The sequence below is a fragment of the Opisthocomus hoazin genome, chromosome 1, assembly GCF_030867145.1.
Source record: "Opisthocomus hoazin isolate bOpiHoa1 chromosome 1, bOpiHoa1.hap1, whole genome shotgun sequence".
Taxonomy (NCBI): Eukaryota; Metazoa; Chordata; class Aves; order Opisthocomiformes; family Opisthocomidae; genus Opisthocomus; species Opisthocomus hoazin.
This window is the reverse complement of record NC_134414.1, coordinates 148560489-148580962: the sequence shown is the minus strand read 5'-3', so window position 1 is coordinate 148580962 and position 20474 is coordinate 148560489. Positions and strand designations below refer to the sequence as shown.

General features: G+C 39.9%; 1 protein-coding gene across 1 annotated transcript in view; it reads left to right on the top strand.

The window, feature by feature from the left end:
- CRACR2A (calcium release activated channel regulator 2A) overlaps positions 1 to 19983 on the top strand; it is a 62504-nt gene extending 42521 nt beyond the window's left edge. Inside the window, exons 11-18 of the mRNA XM_075413160.1 lie at positions 70 to 161; positions 1473 to 1800; positions 7608 to 7740; positions 9945 to 10026; positions 11675 to 11789; positions 13463 to 13564; positions 18664 to 18740; positions 19639 to 19983. Of these exons, the coding sequence (XP_075269275.1) occupies positions 70 to 161; positions 1473 to 1800; positions 7608 to 7740; positions 9945 to 10026; positions 11675 to 11789; positions 13463 to 13564; positions 18664 to 18740; positions 19639 to 19729 (1020 nt within the window). The 3' untranslated portion in view covers positions 19730 to 19983. The remainder of the gene's footprint in view (positions 1 to 69; positions 162 to 1472; positions 1801 to 7607; positions 7741 to 9944; positions 10027 to 11674; positions 11790 to 13462; positions 13565 to 18663; positions 18741 to 19638) is intronic.
- The last annotated feature ends 491 nt before the right edge of the window (positions 19984 to 20474 follow it).

Sequence of the window (20474 nt, the reverse complement as noted above, 5' to 3'; positions counted from 1 at the left end):
GGAATGAAGGCAGTTAACCATAGTGAACAACAGGAGTAAATTAGTAAGAAGTATTCTGTATTTCTGCAGAAATGCAAAACAAGTGTTCCAAAAGCCAGCTGGAAGCAAAGATCAGGGTCTGTCATTGGGAAATACATAGAGGGCAAGATACTGCCTCTCAGGTAAGAACTTTTTTTCATATGTTCCCTATTTGAGTACAATGAAGCTTATAGAAATATGATGTGGAGTGTTTTCTTTCTGATAACTTTGGACTTCTCAAAGCATGTATTTCTAAAGTGTCTGTCGCTATAAGATTACTGTGCTCTTTAAGAAATTTGGAAATAAACAGGCAAATTTTCATGTAAAACAAGTGTACTGTTTGCAAAGGCAAGAGACTTCCCCATTGTGGATGGGTATATACTGCGAGGCACAAAAGCATGCCCATTACCCTATGTTGATGTGGTACCATGTCCTTGGTAACTCCCTGAAAGAGTATACCTCCTCCCCCCTCATTGTAGAGGACAGCAGTCCTGTTGTAAAGTATGGGATGTGGAACTAGTAAAACCTGGAGAATTTAATTCTAACCTGTGTGGTTGTAAACTTGAAATCAACAGGAACAAGATGGTAATCTCAGTGAAACGCTAGCATGTTTCCTTTGGGACAATGGGAGCTGGAAAGACTAGGATTTCACTTTGAAATAGCAGCTAAGACAATGTCCCTGCAGGCACAGGGTCATGAAGTGTAAGGAGGGAAAACTTTCAGAGACACAGTTTATTAAGTTCAGTACTGAGGAGTGGAGCATAATTGGCAAAAGCAATTATGGCACAAAAATCGTAGAAAAATTTAGGTGGGAAGGACCTCTGATGTCTCTAGTCCAATCTTCTGCTCAAACAGGGATAACTCCAAAACTATATAAGATTGCTGACAGAGGGCCTTGTTTGGTTGATTTTTTGAACATCTGGATGGAGGTCCCACAGCCTCTTTGGGCACCTGTTCCCTTGCTGCACCAGTCTTATGAAGAAATTTTGTTCCCTGTATCAAGTCAGCGTTTCTCTTATTGCAGCTTGCATCTCTGGTCATTGCACACATCTGAGAAGACTCTGGATCTGTTTTGTCTACACTCCCCCTTCTGTTGAATCCCCACTTAGCCTTTTTTGATCCATAGTAAAAAAAACCCATCTCCCTCCTACCTGCTAAAGAGAGAATTAGATTACACATAGATAGGGTCTGGGTTGGGGGGTTGTTTTATTCTTCCAGAATAGAGTAAGGAGGGGAGTAGGAAATCACACTAGAGAAATTTACTTTAGCTGTTCCATGAGGTTAGAAATGAGGCTAATCTTATGTTTTGTATTCTGGTTCAGGTTTTCACTGTAAGTTATTAGCTTTCCACATGATGTTTATAATTTATCAAGCACACTATATATGTATACAACATGTAGGAATCCAGGTCCAATAGATTTTTTGTGACATACCTCCTTTTTTTCTCTGTCTAGCAATTCATTTGAAGAAGAAGATGTTTTCAATAACTCAAAAGGAAGGAATTCTGCTGGACTGAATGGAATTCTCTCTGTAGAGCCTGATACTGCAGCGACTGGAGGAGTGTCTAAAGCGTCGCGTCTCCAAAGAATAATATCAATTGAGGAAGATCACCTACCCCAGCTTCTTGACAGGCTAGCTGAGAAGCAGCTGAACGCATGGACTGAAGAAGATGAGAATGCTTCTTCGGAGGAGGAAATGGTGAAGAAAAATGCAGAGCAATCGATGGAACACTCACCATCATCCTCTAGAGAGCAGCCTGTAGGGAAGGAAACACTGTCAAATGTAAGGGGGCAAAGGAGACCTCACCTTTAGAATTGTGTGCAGTTCTGGGCCCCACAATTTAAGAAGGGTAGGAAGATACTTGAATGCGTCCAAAGGAGGGCAACAGAGCTGGTGGAAGGGCTGGAAGGCATGGGCATGGCCTGTGAGGGGTGGCCAAGGACTCTGGGTCTGTCCAGTTTGGAGAAAAGGAGGCTGAGGGCAACCTCACTGCTCTCTGCGGCTTCCCAAGGAGGGGACGTGGAGAGGGAGGTGCTGATCCAGTGCCAGGACTCGTGGGAATGGTTCAGAGCTGCACCAGATGAGGTTTAGACTGGACATCAGGAAGCATTTCTTTACCGAGAGGATAGTCAAGCAACTGGAACAGGCTTCCCTCTCTGGAGATATTCAAGACCCACCTAGACGCGGTCCTGTGCAGCCTGCTGTAGGTGACCCTGCTTTGGCAGGGGGGTTGGACTAGATGACCCACAGAGGTCCCTTCCAACCCCTACCATTCCGTGATTCTGTGATTCCTAGAGAGGTGGTTGATGCCCCAAGCCTGTCAGTGTTGAAGAGGCATTTGGACAAAGTCCTTAATAACATGCTTTGACTTTTGGTGAGCCCTGAAGTGGTCAGGCAGTTGGACTAGGCAATCGTTGCAGGCCCCTTCCAACTGGAACTATTTATTCTATTCTGTTCTGTTTTGTTCTGTTCTGTTCTGAAGGACCTTGGAAAACAAGAAATGGTGTTGAAGGGTAATGTGTTGTTCTTGGAATCTGAAATTTAGTTTTCTGTTTTTAAGTTAAAGCATGACAAATTAAGCCATTGCATGAAGAGGGAGATGGAAATATACTGCAAATAAATGTTGAAGGTGCAAAGAAGGGAAACTCAATCTAAAGTAGTAATTGCAGACAATGTGTGCGTAGACTTATGTCACTGTTTAGGAAAAGTGAAGTGAAGCCTTGTAATAGATGGCACGAGAAGATCCACTGAAAGGTAGCAATTGTCGTAAAAAAGAAGCAACTCTTTTTTTGAGAAGTTGGGGATTTGTTTTGCCCAAAAGTGACATTTCTCATATTCTGACACTTTTGAGTCAGCTTTGGTAGCTGTTACACTATCTGAAAAATAACAAGAGCAAATATCTTTACTTTTTAATTTAATTAGCAAATTGAAATCCAGATTTTTTTTTTCAGCTTTAGCTTGCGTGTGCATGTTAACAATGAATTCACCATGCAGTAATAATGCTTAAAACAGTACGCTGGAAGTTACATTTCTTTGGAGTCTAAAGTCCTTCTTGCACTGCTGTTGCTTCAGAGCTAGCTGTGCTTGTTTTCTAATTTTAGTATCACTGTTAAGTATTACTCATTTTTAGATTCTTGAAGCACATATTAAAAAGATTAAAGTATATGAAAAATAGGTATGCATGGTCATAATTATATAGTCCTTTTAGAAGAAGCAAGCATATCTTAAAAATTATTATAGAAATATGCCATGGTTACATAATAACTTCTAAGTGGTACATTTAAAAAATAAAGTCTAGGGCACAGAACAGAACTTCATCCTTTGAAATGATTTAATACAGTGCATACTTTTTACTTGCTGTATGACTTTTTTTTGTGTCACATTTTCAAAGTATGGCATCATTGGACTTTAGGACAGCAAAAGCCAAGTAGGTCATCAGGTCCAGCTAGGACAAACCTGTCCTGCCTGCTCTGTTTCAGCAGTCATGCCACTTGAAAATACATCCTCTCAGCTGGGTAGGAGCTGTACGTTTCCTCAAATATTTTTTCTTCCCCCCCCCCCCCCCCCCCCAAAAAAAAAAAAAAAAAAACAAAAACAAAACAATTGAGAGCAAGCAGGGAAGGGAGAGAAGAAATCGTAAAATGTCTCCTGCCTGGTTGCTGGAAACATTTTATTTCATTTTCTCAATAAACATTGTGAGGGTAAACATGAATTTCATTTCCAAAGGTCACTTAGAACTGGGAATTCGTTTTCTTTTTCTTTTGAAACATCAGTGCCTAACCAAACCCTTAGTTTGGGTTGCTTTTTTGCTTGGTTTTTAAATTTTAGTTTAAAAAAAGCACAGCTGAATACTCTTTTCTGATAAAATCCCTGTCCATGTGGCACTGAAATACGTGCATGGTCCTTCATGGTCCTCTTGGCCTGCTGACTAGGCCTGCCATTGACTATTCAGCTGATGGCATTCCATTGCTTAGGGCAGTCTCTAGGCTGTCTAAGTGTCTGACCCCTGCCACTTTGAGTAATGCTTCGTCTTCTTCCATACACCAGCTGATGAATTTCTCATACAACTTTGCGTTTCCTAAATGGTGGCTCTTGGGATGACCACTTTTTGACCATGAGATTTAGACATCAGAAGTGATCTTGTTCCATACAGTGCTCGCGCAGTGATTCCCTCTCCTGACAGCATGCCTGGGCTAGGAGGAGTGGTACTCAATTAGTAAGTGTTCTCAGGGTAGCTCTGCATATAATCCTCAACTGGAGCTGAAGAAAACTTCAGAAAAACATAACTCCCTGCTTGCTGCATCATGAGTTATGAATTTTGAGTCTCAGGGTCATATGTCAACTAGACTGGCTTCTGCAGCCTGTCCTTCTCTCCCCTCATGTCTTGCTGCTCAAAGGATCTGCAGTATAAAGAAGTGTAGGATCTAGAAATAGTTGTGCAAAGGAGGCAGAATGATTCCATACAGTTGTTACATATGTAGCGCACCCGGATATGAAGTCTTGCCATTCTCTGTTTTACACTAGGAAGATGAAGGATCTGAGACAACCTGTATTTTTCAATTCATTGCCATTTGTGTTCTTGTAGTCTACATGGCTTCCTATTACTGCTTTCCGTGATCTCATTGCTTACTGTGCTGACCTCAGGCTCCTAGCTGCTGGCATTAAGCCTTGCTATTCACCATACATTCACAGTCATTTAGATGCTAATCCTTAATGGCCTACTGCATCTCACAGGCAAGTAGAACCAATGTATATTTTTTCACCTTTTAGACATGAAAAAGTCCATTTCCATCTTCTGGAAGGTGGCTTCTGAAAGTGTCTAAGACTGCAGCAGTACGTGAGGCCAGCAACTGCTCTTTTGTTGGCAATCAGATCGAACATTTTTCTGAGTGGCTATGAAGATGAAGCTGCAGTTAGCGTGAGCAGAAGTGTGATTGGGAAAACACCTGAAGTAACCATAATGGAAATTAAAGCAAGATTTTCTGTCCACAACCTCTGCCTGATATGCAATTCCTCTCCCCTCTATTCTTTCAATATGGAATATGAACCACTACGTTTATACCTGCCATCTTCCACATTTGTGTTAAATTGCACAAAAGATAGATATGTTACTTGAGCTGGCTACAGTTTATATGAAGGCCACTCAAAAGACACAGTGGTGGAAGACTTTTTCAGACTGCATTGTAAACTAGAGTAAATTTACATTCCACTGCTGTTCCATGATCCCATCAGCACTTTGTTGAAGCAGACTATTAAGTAGCTCATCCCTTAGTATAGTGTTCAGATGCAGTTTTAGAATCAAGTTTGATTATTAAGGTTATTTTCGTGAGTGGACTTGATAACATCTCAATGCAAAATGACTGCCTATTATGTTGGGAGTTGAGCTGAAGACCACTGGTGTCTTTGAGTCTTAGTGCTACAGAGATGTCTATGATTACCGGGCACAAGATACTTCAGGTCATGTGGTCCATGTATTTAGTTATTTTTCTCAGAAGCACTGTGAAACTGATACCAAGCTGATGATTGTATGTTAACTTGTTTTATTCCCCAGAGCAGGCAGACTAATAAGCTGGGAATGTTTTTCAGCAGAACTGAGTGTGAAGAGTGTGGCCAGTAGGTCAAGGGAGGTTCTCCTTCCCCTCTACTGTGCCCTGGTGAGGCCTCATCTGGAGTACTGTGTCCAGTTCTGGGCTCCCCAGTTCAAGAAAGATGAGGAGCTACTGGAGAGAGTCCAGCGGAGGGCTACAAGGATGGTGAGGGGACTGGAACATCTCTCCTATGAGGAGAGGTTGAGGGAGCTGGGCTTGTTTAGCCTGAAGAAGAGAAGGCTGCGAGGGGACCTAATAAATGCTTACAAATATCTGAAGGGTGGGTGTCAGGAGGATGGGGCCAGACTCTTTTCAGTAGTGCCCAGTGACAGGACAAGGGGCAATGGGCACAAACTGAAGCATAGGGAGCTCCAGCTGAAGACGAGGAAGAACTTCTTCCCGCTGAGGGTGACAGAGCCCTGGAACAGGCTGCCCAGGCAGGTTGTGGAGTCTCCTTCTCTGGAGATATTCAAGACCCGCCTGGACAAGGTCCTGTGCAGCCTGCTGTAGGTGACCCTGCTTCGGCAGGAGGGTTGGACTGCGTGACCCACAGAGGTCCCTTCCAACCCCGAACATTCTGTGATTCTGTGATCAGTGAGAGAACTGAAAATGTGCTTTATATAGATGCATGTGTATTACTAGCAGCCTATAGTTGCAGTGGAGTTTGGGATTTTAATAGAAAAGGAGAAGTGAACAATGAGGTAAGAAATCTCTGTATAGTTGTCATGGGCTATTACCCCAGCTCGTGAAAGAGATGTGTGTTTTTGTGCCCAAAATTTACAGCAGTGAATGAATTTTTTTCACACTAAGGAAAACAGCAGCGCAAGTTTGTATTTATTTTTTTCCCCATCAAGTGCAGCTCTGTAGTGTTTCTGCTTCTTTCTGTAAGGCTTCAGTATATTTGCGGAAAACATTTCCAAGGTCAGACTTCAATGGCCCATTCAAAGGACTGTCGGGCAGGGAGTTCAGTTCTGATATCTTCTTGAAGTCAGCAGTCTCAGAGATTCTGCACCTCAAATGCCTGGCAGAAGGCCTTTCCCTCCCTGCCCTTTCCTCCTCTCCTAACACCCTCCACCCAAACTTATGCCAGGAGCATCCATGATCTTGCTCATCTTCTGCAGCATCAAGAACAAACTTGCTATGTCCCTCTTCTTCCCCCACCTTTGCACTAAAGAAGAGAAGAGGCCAACTGGGGCACCCCCTGCAAACCAGCTGGTGCTACAGTGTTCTTCCCTCAGCAACTCCTGACCTACATACAAAGGTCTTGGGAATAATGACCTACTTGACAGAGTATATAAATACTCTCTCCAGCATCCACTTAGCCTGCAGTAAACAGGACGTGGACAGGCAGAACAAATTGTTCTTCTTTCTGCTTAAAGAACTAAATGACAGAAACATAGCTGAATGTTTAGAGCCTGATGCACTGGGTCGAATTCTCTGTCTTTCACTTTCCCCAATGCTTCTGCCTGTCATGTTAAACAGATGTAGAAGTGCAGCAATTCCATGGAAGCTCTTGGCTCCACAGTAGTGGTAGAGAGAAGACTCTGGTAATAGACACCATAAGCCAAAAACCCATGACTTTGCTTCTGTTATCTCGGTGACAATGTGCTGTTTCCTTTGTGTCATTGGTAGAGGATGAAAATACTGAGCAGAGCTGTGTGAAGCTTTTTGTGTTTTGATTTGCAGGGATGAACATAAACCGTTTTCTTCTGGCAATTTCATGCACTTTTCAATGCAATCTTATGTCAAGCTTCATATTCAGTATATTTGCAGAGCTCAGTCCAAATCATTGCACTTCAAATGATCTGGGATGATGCATGGCAAATATTTGAAATGCTGAGTTATTTTAGGAAACAGAATATTGCTTTATGAGTAATGGGGAACACGATAGGATAAAATCTCTTATTTTTGCCATCTCAGTTAGCCTTCAAGACAAGGCAAATTGGAGAGGCAACAGGATTTATAGAGCAGTTGGAGACTAATGTTTGCTCTTACTTGAAGGAGGAGAGAATAAACTCTGTCCCAGACCGCTTATTCAAGATTATTTTTGTGGGCAATTCGAGTGTTGGAAAGACTTCATTCTTAAGGCGATTTTGTGAAGATCGTTTTTTCCCAGGCACAGCTGCTACTGTAGGTAAGTTTAAGAAACATTATTACTGTTATTATTTTTTTCCCAACAGTACTTAGCAGCTTCTACTGAGATCAGGCCCCTGTTATAAAACAGAAACATACAGATGTTGTAAAAGCTATTGACCAAAAGGAGAGTAGGACATGCAGAGTGAGTTCTCCTAAACTGGGAAGCAGATAATTGATGGAGAGGTTTCAGAGTAAATTCCATAGTGAGATCCTGGCAGCACTGAAATATATCAGAAAAAAATCCTGTTGATTTCAGTGAAGCTAGAATTTCCTTGTAGAACTCGCTGTTCTGAAACTGATCTCTTGTCCTCTGGACTGCACTGCACTGCACTAGCCATCCCACCTCCATACCCCATCTCTCTCCCTCCAAGTAATCTGATTTTGTTTTAAAGAGAAAGTAGAATATCTGAATTGTGTTTGAAGATTTATCATTATGCTAAGTGTCAAAGAAATATGTTGGACCAGTGTTTTCAAAGCCAAATGTTTCAAAGCCTATGTTGTACTGGCATTGCCTGAAGTTCTAAACCAAACTTTCAAAAGTCAGACACATAATCAAAGTACAAAAACTTAAGTGTAGGTTATTGCAATGCAGCTGAGTTACAGTAAATTACCAGATTCATTATACTTAGCCTTATTCTGCAACATATGTGAAATAAAACTTGTTCACAATAAAACGTGTTTAAATTAATGGATTTGTCTTGCATTTATGACAATCTAAGAACATTCAGGTGAGCAGTTGCTGTAGCTGCCTTGACTTACAGGGTAGATAAAGACACCTGAGTTTAAATTTCTACTGGTATGTGGAGTGTCTAAGTTCACACTGGAGTCAGGGAAGATCTAAGGTCTTAGCATAGGTATTTAAATTCATTTTGGCACTACAAAGTATTTCACCAGGCCTTCAGCTGCTGCTTTGGGAGAGAGCAGGTCTCCTGGGTGTCCTGCCAGATTGAAACAGACATTCTGAATACCAAACAGCATCTCAGATAGCACTTGATGGCTGTAAGCAAACAGCTGAATTCTACCCCACCATCTCCAGATCAATCCAGTCAGAGGAGCCTATGGACCAGTTAATCTGACCCTTGATGCCTACTCCAGGGTGAGTTTAGTAATTTCCTGGACTCCTGGTTCTTCATTGACTAGATCTTCGTTACCTGTAATGGGAGCTTAGACACCTATACGCAGCTGTCTACATTAAAGAATCTGGTGCTATATCCTATCCATGTTGTCTTGTGAATGGCTGATACGCTTCTCTAGACTCTGAGGTCTTACACAGTGTGTGCAATTGCCTGGAGCTTCCAGAGCAAAAGCACAGGAATATGTCTGACCTTTTCATCTTTTGACTGGTCATCCAGTGTTCTTCCATTCAACGTCAAGAAAGTATTTGTCACAGGCCCCAAAGAAATTGTTGATGACCTACTGAGGTCATCCCTTCCAACCTAAATTATTCTATGATTCTGTGATTCTATGATAAAATCCAGTGTGATACAAGAAAATGCAGGTTGTCATTAGGAGGAGGCAGTGCCTGATTAATATTTAAGACTCTAATTATTGTTATAAATACCCAGAAGATACTTATATCATCACAGGTTAGGGAAATTGGGAGAGGATTAATTTAAAAGTTTAGATAAATTAATTTTTGTCTCACTTCCATTTAGCCGCATAAAAATTAGGGGAGCAACCTAACTGTAGTCAGTTCATGTTCTATATTCTGAAGAGGGAAGGAGGTTCTCTACAAATTCAGTCCATCTGTCTTCAGCATTTATTTTAGGTTCCACTGTCCCCTTAGTGTGGTGCCTTGTGTTTTTCCACTAGCTGTAGAAGGTGCCTATGTGGCTAGCTCAGACGAAACACTGACGTTTCAGACAACTGAAGTTACACAGCATGAATTCCAGGTTAAATGGCTTAGACAGCTGTGGGCTGTCGAATTCACCCTTGACTCACGTAGCCTGTTTTGGCAAGTTACTGATCTTACAGCTTTTTACAAAAATCAACTACTCTGTTAACATTCAGTATTTTATTACTGAAGAAGTTCTGGCAAATAAGAGCTCTTCTTGTTCTCTTGTAGTTAGAGATTACGTACATAATTTTTAATGTAGTATCTGTCTTGTTACCTTTCTGGAATTGTTGCTATTTGCTGGATCAGGTTTTCAAAGATCAAACTGAGCATATAAAGAGACAACCTACCTTGTGTTTCTGTTATAGGTGTGGATTACAATGTGAAAACCGTCACAGTAGATAATACCCAGGTAGCCCTGCAACTCTGGGACACTGCTGGCCAGGAACGGTGAGAAGCATTCTGTGGTGGTTTAACCCTGGTAGTCAGCTAAGCACCACACAGCTGCTCGCTGACTTCCCCCATCCAGTGGGGTGGGGGAGGAAATCAGAAGGGTGAAAGTGAGAAAACTCGTTGTTTGAAATAAAAACAGCTTAACAGTTAAAAAACCCCCACCAAACCTGCCACCAACAAAAAATCAAGAAAGAGGAAAAGAAACAAAAACAAGTAATGCAAATACCTCAGTTGCTTACCACCAAATGATCAATACCCAGGCAGTCCCTGTGCAACTGCAGCCTCAGCCAACCTCTCTTCACCCCGCCATTTAATGGCTGAGCACAGCATCATACGGTATGGAATATCCACTTGGTCAGTTGGGGTCAGCCATCCCAGGTCTGTTCCCCTCCCAGCTTCTTGTGCACCCCGAGCCTACTCACTGGTGGGCAGTCTTAGATGCAGAAAAAATCTTGACGCTGTGTAAACACCGCTGAGCAGGACCTAAAACAGTGCGTTACCAACACTGGTTTCATCACAAATCCAAAACATAGCCCCGTACAAGCGAGTATGATGAAATTTAACTCTATCCCAGCCAAAACCAATACACATTCTAAGGTTTTGCTTCCTTGAATCATCTGTTTGAAGATTAATAAGCATGGACCTAATCCTGCTTCTCAGAAGAGGAGCAAATATAGGAGTATTCCTAATAGAGACAGTGAATTCACAGTTTAGATCCTTCCCTAGCAGCAAGAACATGCATTTGGTGCTAAATGTCCATTGAAAAACTGTCAATCTGTAAAAGACATTCTTATTAAAGCTCTTAAAAGTTTAGTACTACACAATTTCTCTAGGAGGAAGGCTGATTTTAAAATGTACCTAGAATTATTTCTATAGCAGAAAATGCCTTAATAGGTAAAAAAAAGAGGGGTTTTTTTTTTTCACCAAAACAGTCCCATGGTAGTTGAAGATCTCCAAATTTTTGTTATTTTTCAGTGACAATTACCTTCGCCATCGCCTCACCTGTTGTGTAGTTTTCTTTTACTAAAAGCAAGGATGATAATGATGATCTACGTTTTCTACAGGAAGCTTGGGCAAAAAGCCCCAAACGGAAAACTAGCTAGCTTTAGGAAGAGCACTTTGTGAGGGGGAAATTTCTGCTCCAAGCTTAAAATGTAAGAGGATGGGAGAAAGTGAGATATGCAGCTGGTTATCCAGACTAACCCAGAATCAATTAAAGAAGATCAGGGGAACTTTTCCAAACGCTTTCTTTCAAAAAAATATTTTTTTGCGAAGAATTTATTTGTGGTTGCAGTAATTTGTGGTAGTAGTGTCCTCTGTGAGTCTTCTGCTGAATGTGACAAGGGGTCTGATGATTCAGGAAGAATGGATTTGCTTACTAGAATTCATAATAAGCCCCACCTTTCAAAGAGGATCTGCAGTGAAGATCAGTATTGCAGCTTCTCCCTTGTCTAGTTTATGGAATTTCAGAATACATATGTAAACAAAGTTAACAGGGGTTTAACCCGTACTAAGACTAGATGACTAGAAGAAAGTATATGACAACATCTTCCTTTGGGGCGGGGGGATTAACAATACAATTTTACTTACGTTGTCAGATTGCTGCTTCTGTTGAACAGAGCTATAAACAGGTTCTTACTTGTAGGTACCGAAGTATTACCAAGCAGTTTTTCAGAAAAGCTGATGGTGTTATTGTGATGTATGACATAACAGCAAAAGACACATTCACAGCTGTCAAACACTGGCTGATAAGCATCGAGGTAACATGATATAACTTTAAATCTAAACTCTGGTGTGATTGTTTTCTGCCTTCTTCTGGAGAGGGAGTGTTAGCAGGGCAAAGCACAGAGAGCAGCATGTTCCTTAACGTTGTCAGAATTACCTTTTTATTTGTGATTTTGGTCTGCACAGTAACCAGTAAAGCTGTTTTTAGAGTCTCTCTGTCTATGGAAATAACCACAGTTCCAGGGTTTTAAGGACTTAAAAAGTGTGGTGGGGAAAGCCCAGCATGGAGCCCTCTGATTTCTCGGAAAGGTTAACTAGCTGCGGACTCCCATTGGATCACCACTAGCACTGGGCCGTGCTTGAATCAGTGATGATGGTCTGATGGTCATGGATCATCACTAGTAGTTTGACAACCAAGTATGTAGTTCACAGGAAACAGACTGTGTTGTGAACATAAGCCATAAACTTACAGCTATAGTATCTGCATTAGTGCTATAAAACTCTCGTGGCAGACAGTTCAGTTTCCTGGGGGTCACCCTTTCAACCACATGAAAACAAAATCATAGCCCGTGCTGCCGAGTGGCTTCAGTTAATTAAAAATTCTCTGTTTTGCTCTTGGTATACCTCTGTAGGTCATAGACAACATGTTGAGAGTGCAAGCATCTGAATTTGCTTGTGGCCAAAATAAAAAACAGAAATCAAACTGAAGCTGCTGCCATGAAGGACTGCGTCGCTAGAGAGAACAAAGTGTGACTGCCTATTTGCTCACTTTGCAGAGCGTTGCTACTGGAAAAGTAGGGGACAAATTTGTATGTGAAGATCATTTAGTCCGATATTACCGGGCATGTGTTCCAGTATAACACAGTTTTCCGTAATGGCCAATGGGTGGCTTTGCAAGTTGAAACTAGGACTCGTTCATTCAAATGTTTCCAAACAGGCATAGTTATTCCGCATCTGAGTAGCTCTACTGAAGTAATAGTAGCATGTATTGTGTAAGAACAGGCCCTTAGTAAATATATGATCTTCACAAATCAGCGATTGGTAAAATCTAGAGCAGAATTCCAGGCTTTGATCCAGAACAATCAAATATTGTCATCAAAATCCTTTTCCAAGCCGGAATAGTTCACTCACCTTTACTGACTAATTTTGTTTGCTACAAACTATTGCTAAGTTGAAGACATAGGGCCAAGTCCATTTACTTGCTGCAGCATTCAGTGCACTTTATGAATGTAATCATTGTGATAATTCTAACCATTTTCAGAATGGATTCTGATTCTTGCCTACTGTATATATTTTTGGGGGGCCTATTCTGTGTATCTCTCCACTACTTGAGGTAATTTATAATAATTGTACCCAGATGTTGTCATTATTTTCCTGTGCATTTAATGAGAAAAGCAGTGGCTATGAACATGCAATGTCAGAGCCTGTGTAGTATGGTTGTTTTCTCTCTCCCGTTTTAATACAGAGTCTGATGAGCTTCTGTGCTGTTATTAAAAATTGTCAAGGTAGTGCAATCTCTAGCATTCTTTCTCATGCTTTTTATCCAACTTTAATTCCTGACATGTTTTTAAGTAAAGTGGCAAATACCTGGCTCATACGTGATGTCTTAAATGTCTTGTTGCAGTGTGACATTTGTTAGTTTTTATCCTCTTGATCCGTGATTTTTTAAATATAATGCCTCAGTTGATATTTATTCTTTGTTCTGCAGGAGACAACTGGGGAAAATGTACCTGTGCTTTTGTTGGGTAATAAAACTGATAATGAAAAGGAACGTGAAGTCCCGATGGGAATGGGAGAGCATCTTGCAAAGGTACTGTATGTAGAGGGGAACTCCTTACAGAACTTAAAGGTGAAGGTTTTAATATGGAGTCTGAATGTGTTTAAATTCATAGAAACACAGATTAATTTTAATCACATGAGTATTTTTAAGGATTAGGAACCCCATCACACTCATCAGTTCAGCTCTCAGTGATGTAAGTGCTGATAATTATAGTAGTTATAAAACTCTAGATGAGAAAAAACAAAAAGTGATTAGTGCAAAGAATATTTAAGAATTCACTCTCATTGTCTCTCCTCTCTCACCTCTCTTTCATTTTCTCTGTTCTCTCTTTCTCTCTGTATTTTTCCTCCCTTCTCTTTTCTCTCTTTCTTCTCTTTTCTGTGTGGATGGATTCTTAACAGAGAGATAATTTGGGGACCTTTTCTCCCTCCTACCTCCTGTAAACCACAGAAGACCATCTGTTACTCCTATGGTAGGAGTAGAAAACATGTTTACTTTTAGTAACTTTCCATCAAAGAGATAAAATAAGTAGAGTTAACAGTCTGCATCTACCACAGCACTGGTGATCCATGGGCCATAATTTAAGCATTAAGGGACTGCAAATAGCAGATCCTTGTTTATATTCCTATGTACCGTGCCCGTCAATTTTTGTTTTGAACCTCTCTATACAATGCATATAATTTGAACACCAATGCCACCAAAATATTCATTTATTTACAAGTCAGTCATCCCAATATTCCTGAGAAATTAACTGAGCTGGTAGGAATTTACCTAAATTAAACAACATGCTGGATTTCATGTACGTGCTTGTTTCTCCTTTGAAAATACATTTACAGCTCGGCTTGCTGGTAACCAAAGAGGGCATTTTCAAAATGTGAAATGCAGCTGAATTGTTCTTGGGTTATAGGAAAGATTGCTGCTAGGCACCTCTCCGTAATGGAAGTACTTAAGGCCAGATCTCTTTTTATCTTATTTTGATTATTCATACAGCCTTTTACAAGCATACCTCCATATTCAGGTTCTTGTCCATTATTTTGTTTTTAAAGGGGAGCAATATCAGCCTTGAATGTCATCCCTCAAAGGTTCTCCCATTAGGAAATCTGCTTTATTTTCTTGTATGCATGGAAATGCAGATAGTTTTGAGACCCTGGAAGTTAGGAGGGACGCCAGGGCGTAACACTGAATCCTTCTGTGAAAAAACAAATGACACATACATGCTAAGTGGACAGAGTAGGTGTCTTACGTGTCATTTAGCTCTCTTAAAAAATTGTACTGGTAAAGCAAAGATGAATCATTCTAATATATAGAACTCACAGCCCACCAGGCCATTAATTCTAACATGTCATACAAGAAAATAATATGTTTTGTGTAAGTAAAACAAAGTAAGTTGTCAAATTAAAGATGGTTATAATCAAATGAATGGATCTGAATGACTCATTTAAATGTTTGAATGCAATGCCTGAGGTAGTGCAGGGAAGGAATGATTAATGACAATGGATTAGTTGAAAAGCAGTGCAGATATAATTAAATTATAACAATTTGCTTGCTGAGCTAATAATAACAATGAATTTTAATGAAATATTAATTCTTGCTAAATAACCATGTAATTCCTATAAAGTCAAGTACCACTGTCTCTATTAGTGAATGTAATTCAGTTACTTAATTTCTGAATAATCCTATGAATTATTCACAAATGACCCAAAATACACGGGACTAGATGCAGAGCTGATACAAATACGTGTAGCCATATTTGGTGAAAACGACCCTGAATCTGTTCTCATGCAGACAAAGAACCAGAGTAGCCTGTTGTCCCTGAAGTTCAAGAGCTTTTATGGACTGTTTCAAGGTCTCACAAAATGGAATCATTTTTTTCTATAGTCAGAGAGGATTGTGTGCTTTCAGAGCGCCTTCCAGCCCAGCTGTATTAACTCTTGCTTTGCTTCAGTCCCTCATCTTAGACGTGTACTACAAATTTTGTCAGAAAGCCAAGGGCTCCCGTTATAATGCACATGCCACTTCGCTGGTTTGCAAGGCAGGCAGCGCAGTTCGTTGTCCGAGGGAAGTATGATAGCCTGGAGGGAGCCCTTCCAATCCATTGTCGTTTGAGAATATTGGTAGTTGCAGAGTGTGTGTGATACCCCGGGAAAGGGGGAACAGAATGAGGACAGGGATTCTGGAAGGCATCACAGGGACTGACAAGGCTGCGATGAAGCTGATCTGCAGTTGGATGAATTAGAGAGTAAGCAGCCTGATGGTAAGGAGAATTTCACAGTATTAACTTTGCAGGGAGAAACAGCAGACACAAACCAAAATGTTCACATGGAGTACATGAATGACCTGATAGAAAAGATCTAAAACTCTATTGATAGAGCTACTGAGAGTGTAAAGGAAAAGAGAGAGAATGAAAAAAGAAAAGGAAAAAAAGGCAAGTCTGCTTGACTTTTTTAGCAAAGGATCCAGAAGGAAAACTCCGTTTAACAAGTTTCTGTTTAGCTTAGCTTGATCCACTGATCAAGGGTTTGCATGAGCACAATAACAGTACAGAGGATATTGAGATCATATTGTGAGCATCCAGGAACAGCCAATGTTCTATTTCAGTGCATTAGTGTAACCACTGCGAATTATTTACATAAAATGGCTTATAATATAGGTGCTGCTCAGGCATTCGGGCAGCATGATTTTATTTTGGCCCTGCACAGACTTCCTGAATGATCTTAAATGGGTCAATAAATTCTTCTCTCTCTCTGTTCCTCAACTATAAACTAAGATAATAATGCCTTTGTCTGCCTTGACTTTACAGACTATGTGTGCTTCCTGGGATGAGGACTGTTACTGTGTGTTCATACACTGTCTCCTTTATCAACCTGTCAGTGCCATTGTTATACAAATCCTGCTAATGAGGGAGCTATTCTTCTCAGAGTGATACTGTTTTACAGGACAGAAATTGCCCAGCTCCCGCTGGTAATCATTCATTTTCCTCCCTGTTCTTTAGATGTCTGCTGATTTGTGTGTAACTTTTTAAAAAGAAGTAATTGCCAGTGGTCTCCCAGGTTTAATAGCTGACTGCTAGATGGAGGTGGATGGCACTTCCTGGCTTATGAATTATATGTGTCCTGCTTTCTGCTGCTTTGTTCTCAATGTGTATGATACCAAGTGAAGTTTCCTCCCTGATTCAAAGGAACGACACTTTTCATTTCCAGGCTGACTTCCCCTCCAGAGAAGGACCTGTTTGCCAGACAGACAGAAATAAGCAATTAATGTCAAATGAATTTAAATTGTTCTCTTTCACCAATAAGAATTTGCCCTGCCCGTGGAATCTGTTGAATAATCCATTCAGATTCATGCCAGCATAAATGATGCCATCACTAAGAGCACTCCTCTAGCAAAATTCTGTTTTATGTGGGGAAGATGGAGAAGCAGTATGACTCTCTGCTTGACTGACGTAAAGTAGCTAGATACTGACCACAGCAGGTGTTCTGTTAGAATTCTGATCCGCTGAGCAAAAAAAAAAAAGAGTGTAAATCTTATTTCAAAATTCTGTTTGTGTAGCTAGGAAGAAATTTGAGCCAGTCAAATTTTGTCTTAAAACTTCTCTAAGGAAAGCAAGAGAACCATAGGGTTACATCATTGTAAATAATGTACAGAACGCTGTTTAAAAGAAAAGAATCAATAGAATATCCATCCAACACTGACATTGCCTGATTTCTTCCTTTCTCTGCCCTTCCGTGCTTATCTGGCCACCTAGAAATTATTACAAGTGGTTCAATCCTGATGTTCATTAGAACAAACCATATAACCATTGGCAACATAGTCAAAACTGACATTTGATAACATTGAAGCATTTTTGAGAGCTGCTAACATAAACTGCCAGATTTATGAAACTTCTTTTCCCCACTTTTTGTCTTTGAAATTTCATGAAGATGATAAAAATTTCAAAAAGCTGTGCAATTGTGGAAGCAGGGTATATTTAAAAAAGACAAACCAAAGCTGAAATACTTGGTCATTTTAATGGGAACTTTTGAAAACTGAATTGTGTCTTATGAAGGGTGGTTAAATAAGTACAAATGCAGTAACCACAATTAATGGCAAACAAGTGAAAATATGCAGACATGTGATTGTAATTTCCTAAGCTACTGATTTACTTAATTGAATTTTAAGCTACTGTCATCAATAGCAATGAGACACATAGAAAAGTGGAAAATGAATAGAAAGTTGAAATCTGGATAGGTAAAAGGGCATGTAGTAATACCACAGAGGCAATGTAGGCAAGCTTCAGTGTAATACCTTGTGAAAGTAGTCAGATGTCTATTTTGGAGAGGATAATCTGTCTTTCCCTCTCAAACTTCTCTTGCTATCACAGCTGTCAGGTCAGGCTTTTGTGCAGATGATCTCTTGCATTTGCTTTTCTTGTGATAAGGCTCCACCTGAAGTGCTGACAATGGCTGCAGGGCTTGATCATTTATCTATTGTTCTTAATTGCAAAGCTCCTGGGGGCTACAAAACCAAAGGTGCAGGCTGATTGCAAAAGAAGGTGCAGAGAAATTTTTCACAAATACAAAAAATGAAATACAATTAATTTGATGTTATTTTTTGATGAGGTTTTTAACTGGTCATTTGCTGGAACTGGTCATTTGGTCTTAAACTGTTGAATACAGAAACACTGCTGCCGAAGCTTTCCAAGATTAAAAAAAAAAAAGTCACTGGAATTATCTTCACCTGCTTTGTCAGGCACTCAGCGATGTACTAATTGTCTCATCATCACAGGGAAAGTTCACAAGACTGCAGCGCCTTACAAGGCATGTTTGCGTTGAAGCCTTTGAGGGATGAAGCTATTACAGTGAAAGCCACTGTATAGAACAAATACCTGCTAAGAAAAGCATATAGTTGTTTTTAGGGAGGCACACTTGGACTTCTTTTCTTTTGTTACTCTTTACTGTTAGCTTTAGAATTAAACCCTAATTTTTCCTAAGATGATCTGTTTTATTTTAATTAAAAATTTATTAAATTTATTTTAAATTTATTAAATTTATTAAAATTTGCATATTTCAGTATATCTACGTTGCTTTTTTTAAAGCTGGAGTGAGACATTGTGGAATATTAATTGAAATGGTCTTTCTGTTTGCTTCTAGGATTACAATTTAATTTTCTATGAATGCAGTGCATATTCTGGGTACAATACCAAAAACTCTGTGCTCCACTTAGCTAGGTAAGAAGAAAAGACAATATATGAATTCTACATGTGCCTGACTTCCCCATCACTGATGACAGAGTGAATTCTGTTTGCTAAATTAGTTTGATAGGAACTTATGGTGCTGAAATATTTGTTCCTTTTAAACTGGTCTCTAGCCAGACCCCATTGTTCCAACTGAGCAGTTGCTCAGGTTCAAAACGAGACCTGTGTAAGCTAGCGAAGCTCTGTGTAGACCCAGAAACATCCAAATTGTTCCTGGGAAAGCTAAGGGCCTGGGATGTCATGATAGTTCTTGGAGGTTTGGAGAAATATGTTTGGAAATGGATGTTGCTGAGTCCTTGCAGCAGAACAGTGGATGTGCTTTTTTTTTCCCCTCTGCTTATTACAGCTCAAATTCTGCTGTCTGCCTGGGGGCTGGGAGAGAGGGACAGGTGCGTTTTTGAAGTTACAGAAAGGCTAGTGGGTAAAAATATAGGTAAATTTGTCCCCTCTGAACTGCTTACAGAGATGAAAACACTGGCGATGAATTGGCAGATCATTAGTATTGTTCCTGAAGTTAGTGAAATGTTGTGAATATGTCAGGTAATTGATAAATGTATAGGCAGCCAGATGTAGTTTTGTTTTGATCCAGCCTCAAAAATAACAAATGAAAGTCACTGTTTTGAGTCTCTGTAATATACAATAAATGCTAACAATCAGCACTAATTACACCTTTCTAACTAAAAGAACAAAGGTGGTTTTGTGATGGAGCCACCATAATTGTACTTATTTGTTTGTTTGTTAGTTCACAAAATTCTGTCATTTGCTGGTAATCTCTAGACAATTTTATAGGCTTGGAGGGAATGTTTTTTGTTTTGGTCTCTTAGGGGTATTATTGACTTTTTTTCTCAAAGGTATTGTTTCTTTCTCCCAGGATTTTAAAGGAACACGAAGATAAAGTGAAAGAGAAAACCGTTCAACTTCAATCTGATACGAATAAAAAGTCTTGCTGTATCAGGCGATGAAATGCTGGGGCATGTTTACACAAGTCATACATTGATACAACACTACATGGCACCATCAGATTTGCTTTACCTTCCAAATATTTCATCTGCTAAGTTCTGAGTGTAGGTATAAGTGGATGTTAAAATCCTTGTATGCTCTGATCTTCACTTTTACCAATATTGTAAAGTTAATTGACAATGTATGTCAGGCAATAACAGTCTTTTATTCTATTTGACTCCTAACACCGAGTCTTGCTTTGTGATCAGGCTTGTAGAAGCTGCTACATTATTATTAATAATAAGAAATAATTTTATGGGAAGAAAACTTCTTGGAATGTAAGTAAATTCTTACTGGTGTGGATGACATCTTCTGGATACCTCTGTTTATTTCAGTACTATTTAGATGGTGATTTTGTTCTGACCGTTGTTACAGCTTTTTAAAAATTTAAATAGGTAGCTGTTTGGTTGTTTAAAAGCAACACAGCAGCAATTGCAGTCTAAGGTGATATTTTAAAGCTTCATGTGAAATAAACGTGGACAAAGAATTGAAGAACTATGAAGATTTTCATAAGTAGCAGTAATTCCTTTATACTACACATTGTTGCATAAAGGTGCTTGATAAGAAACCATTCCTCCCACTGAGATGTGATGAATTAGGTGTGTTCAGACAGGTCACTGAATTATCACACAGGCTTGCCTGAGCTACTGCCAAATAAGCTGGCATGTTTTCTGGGGAGGTGGTGCTACGAAGATATCTATCTTAGTG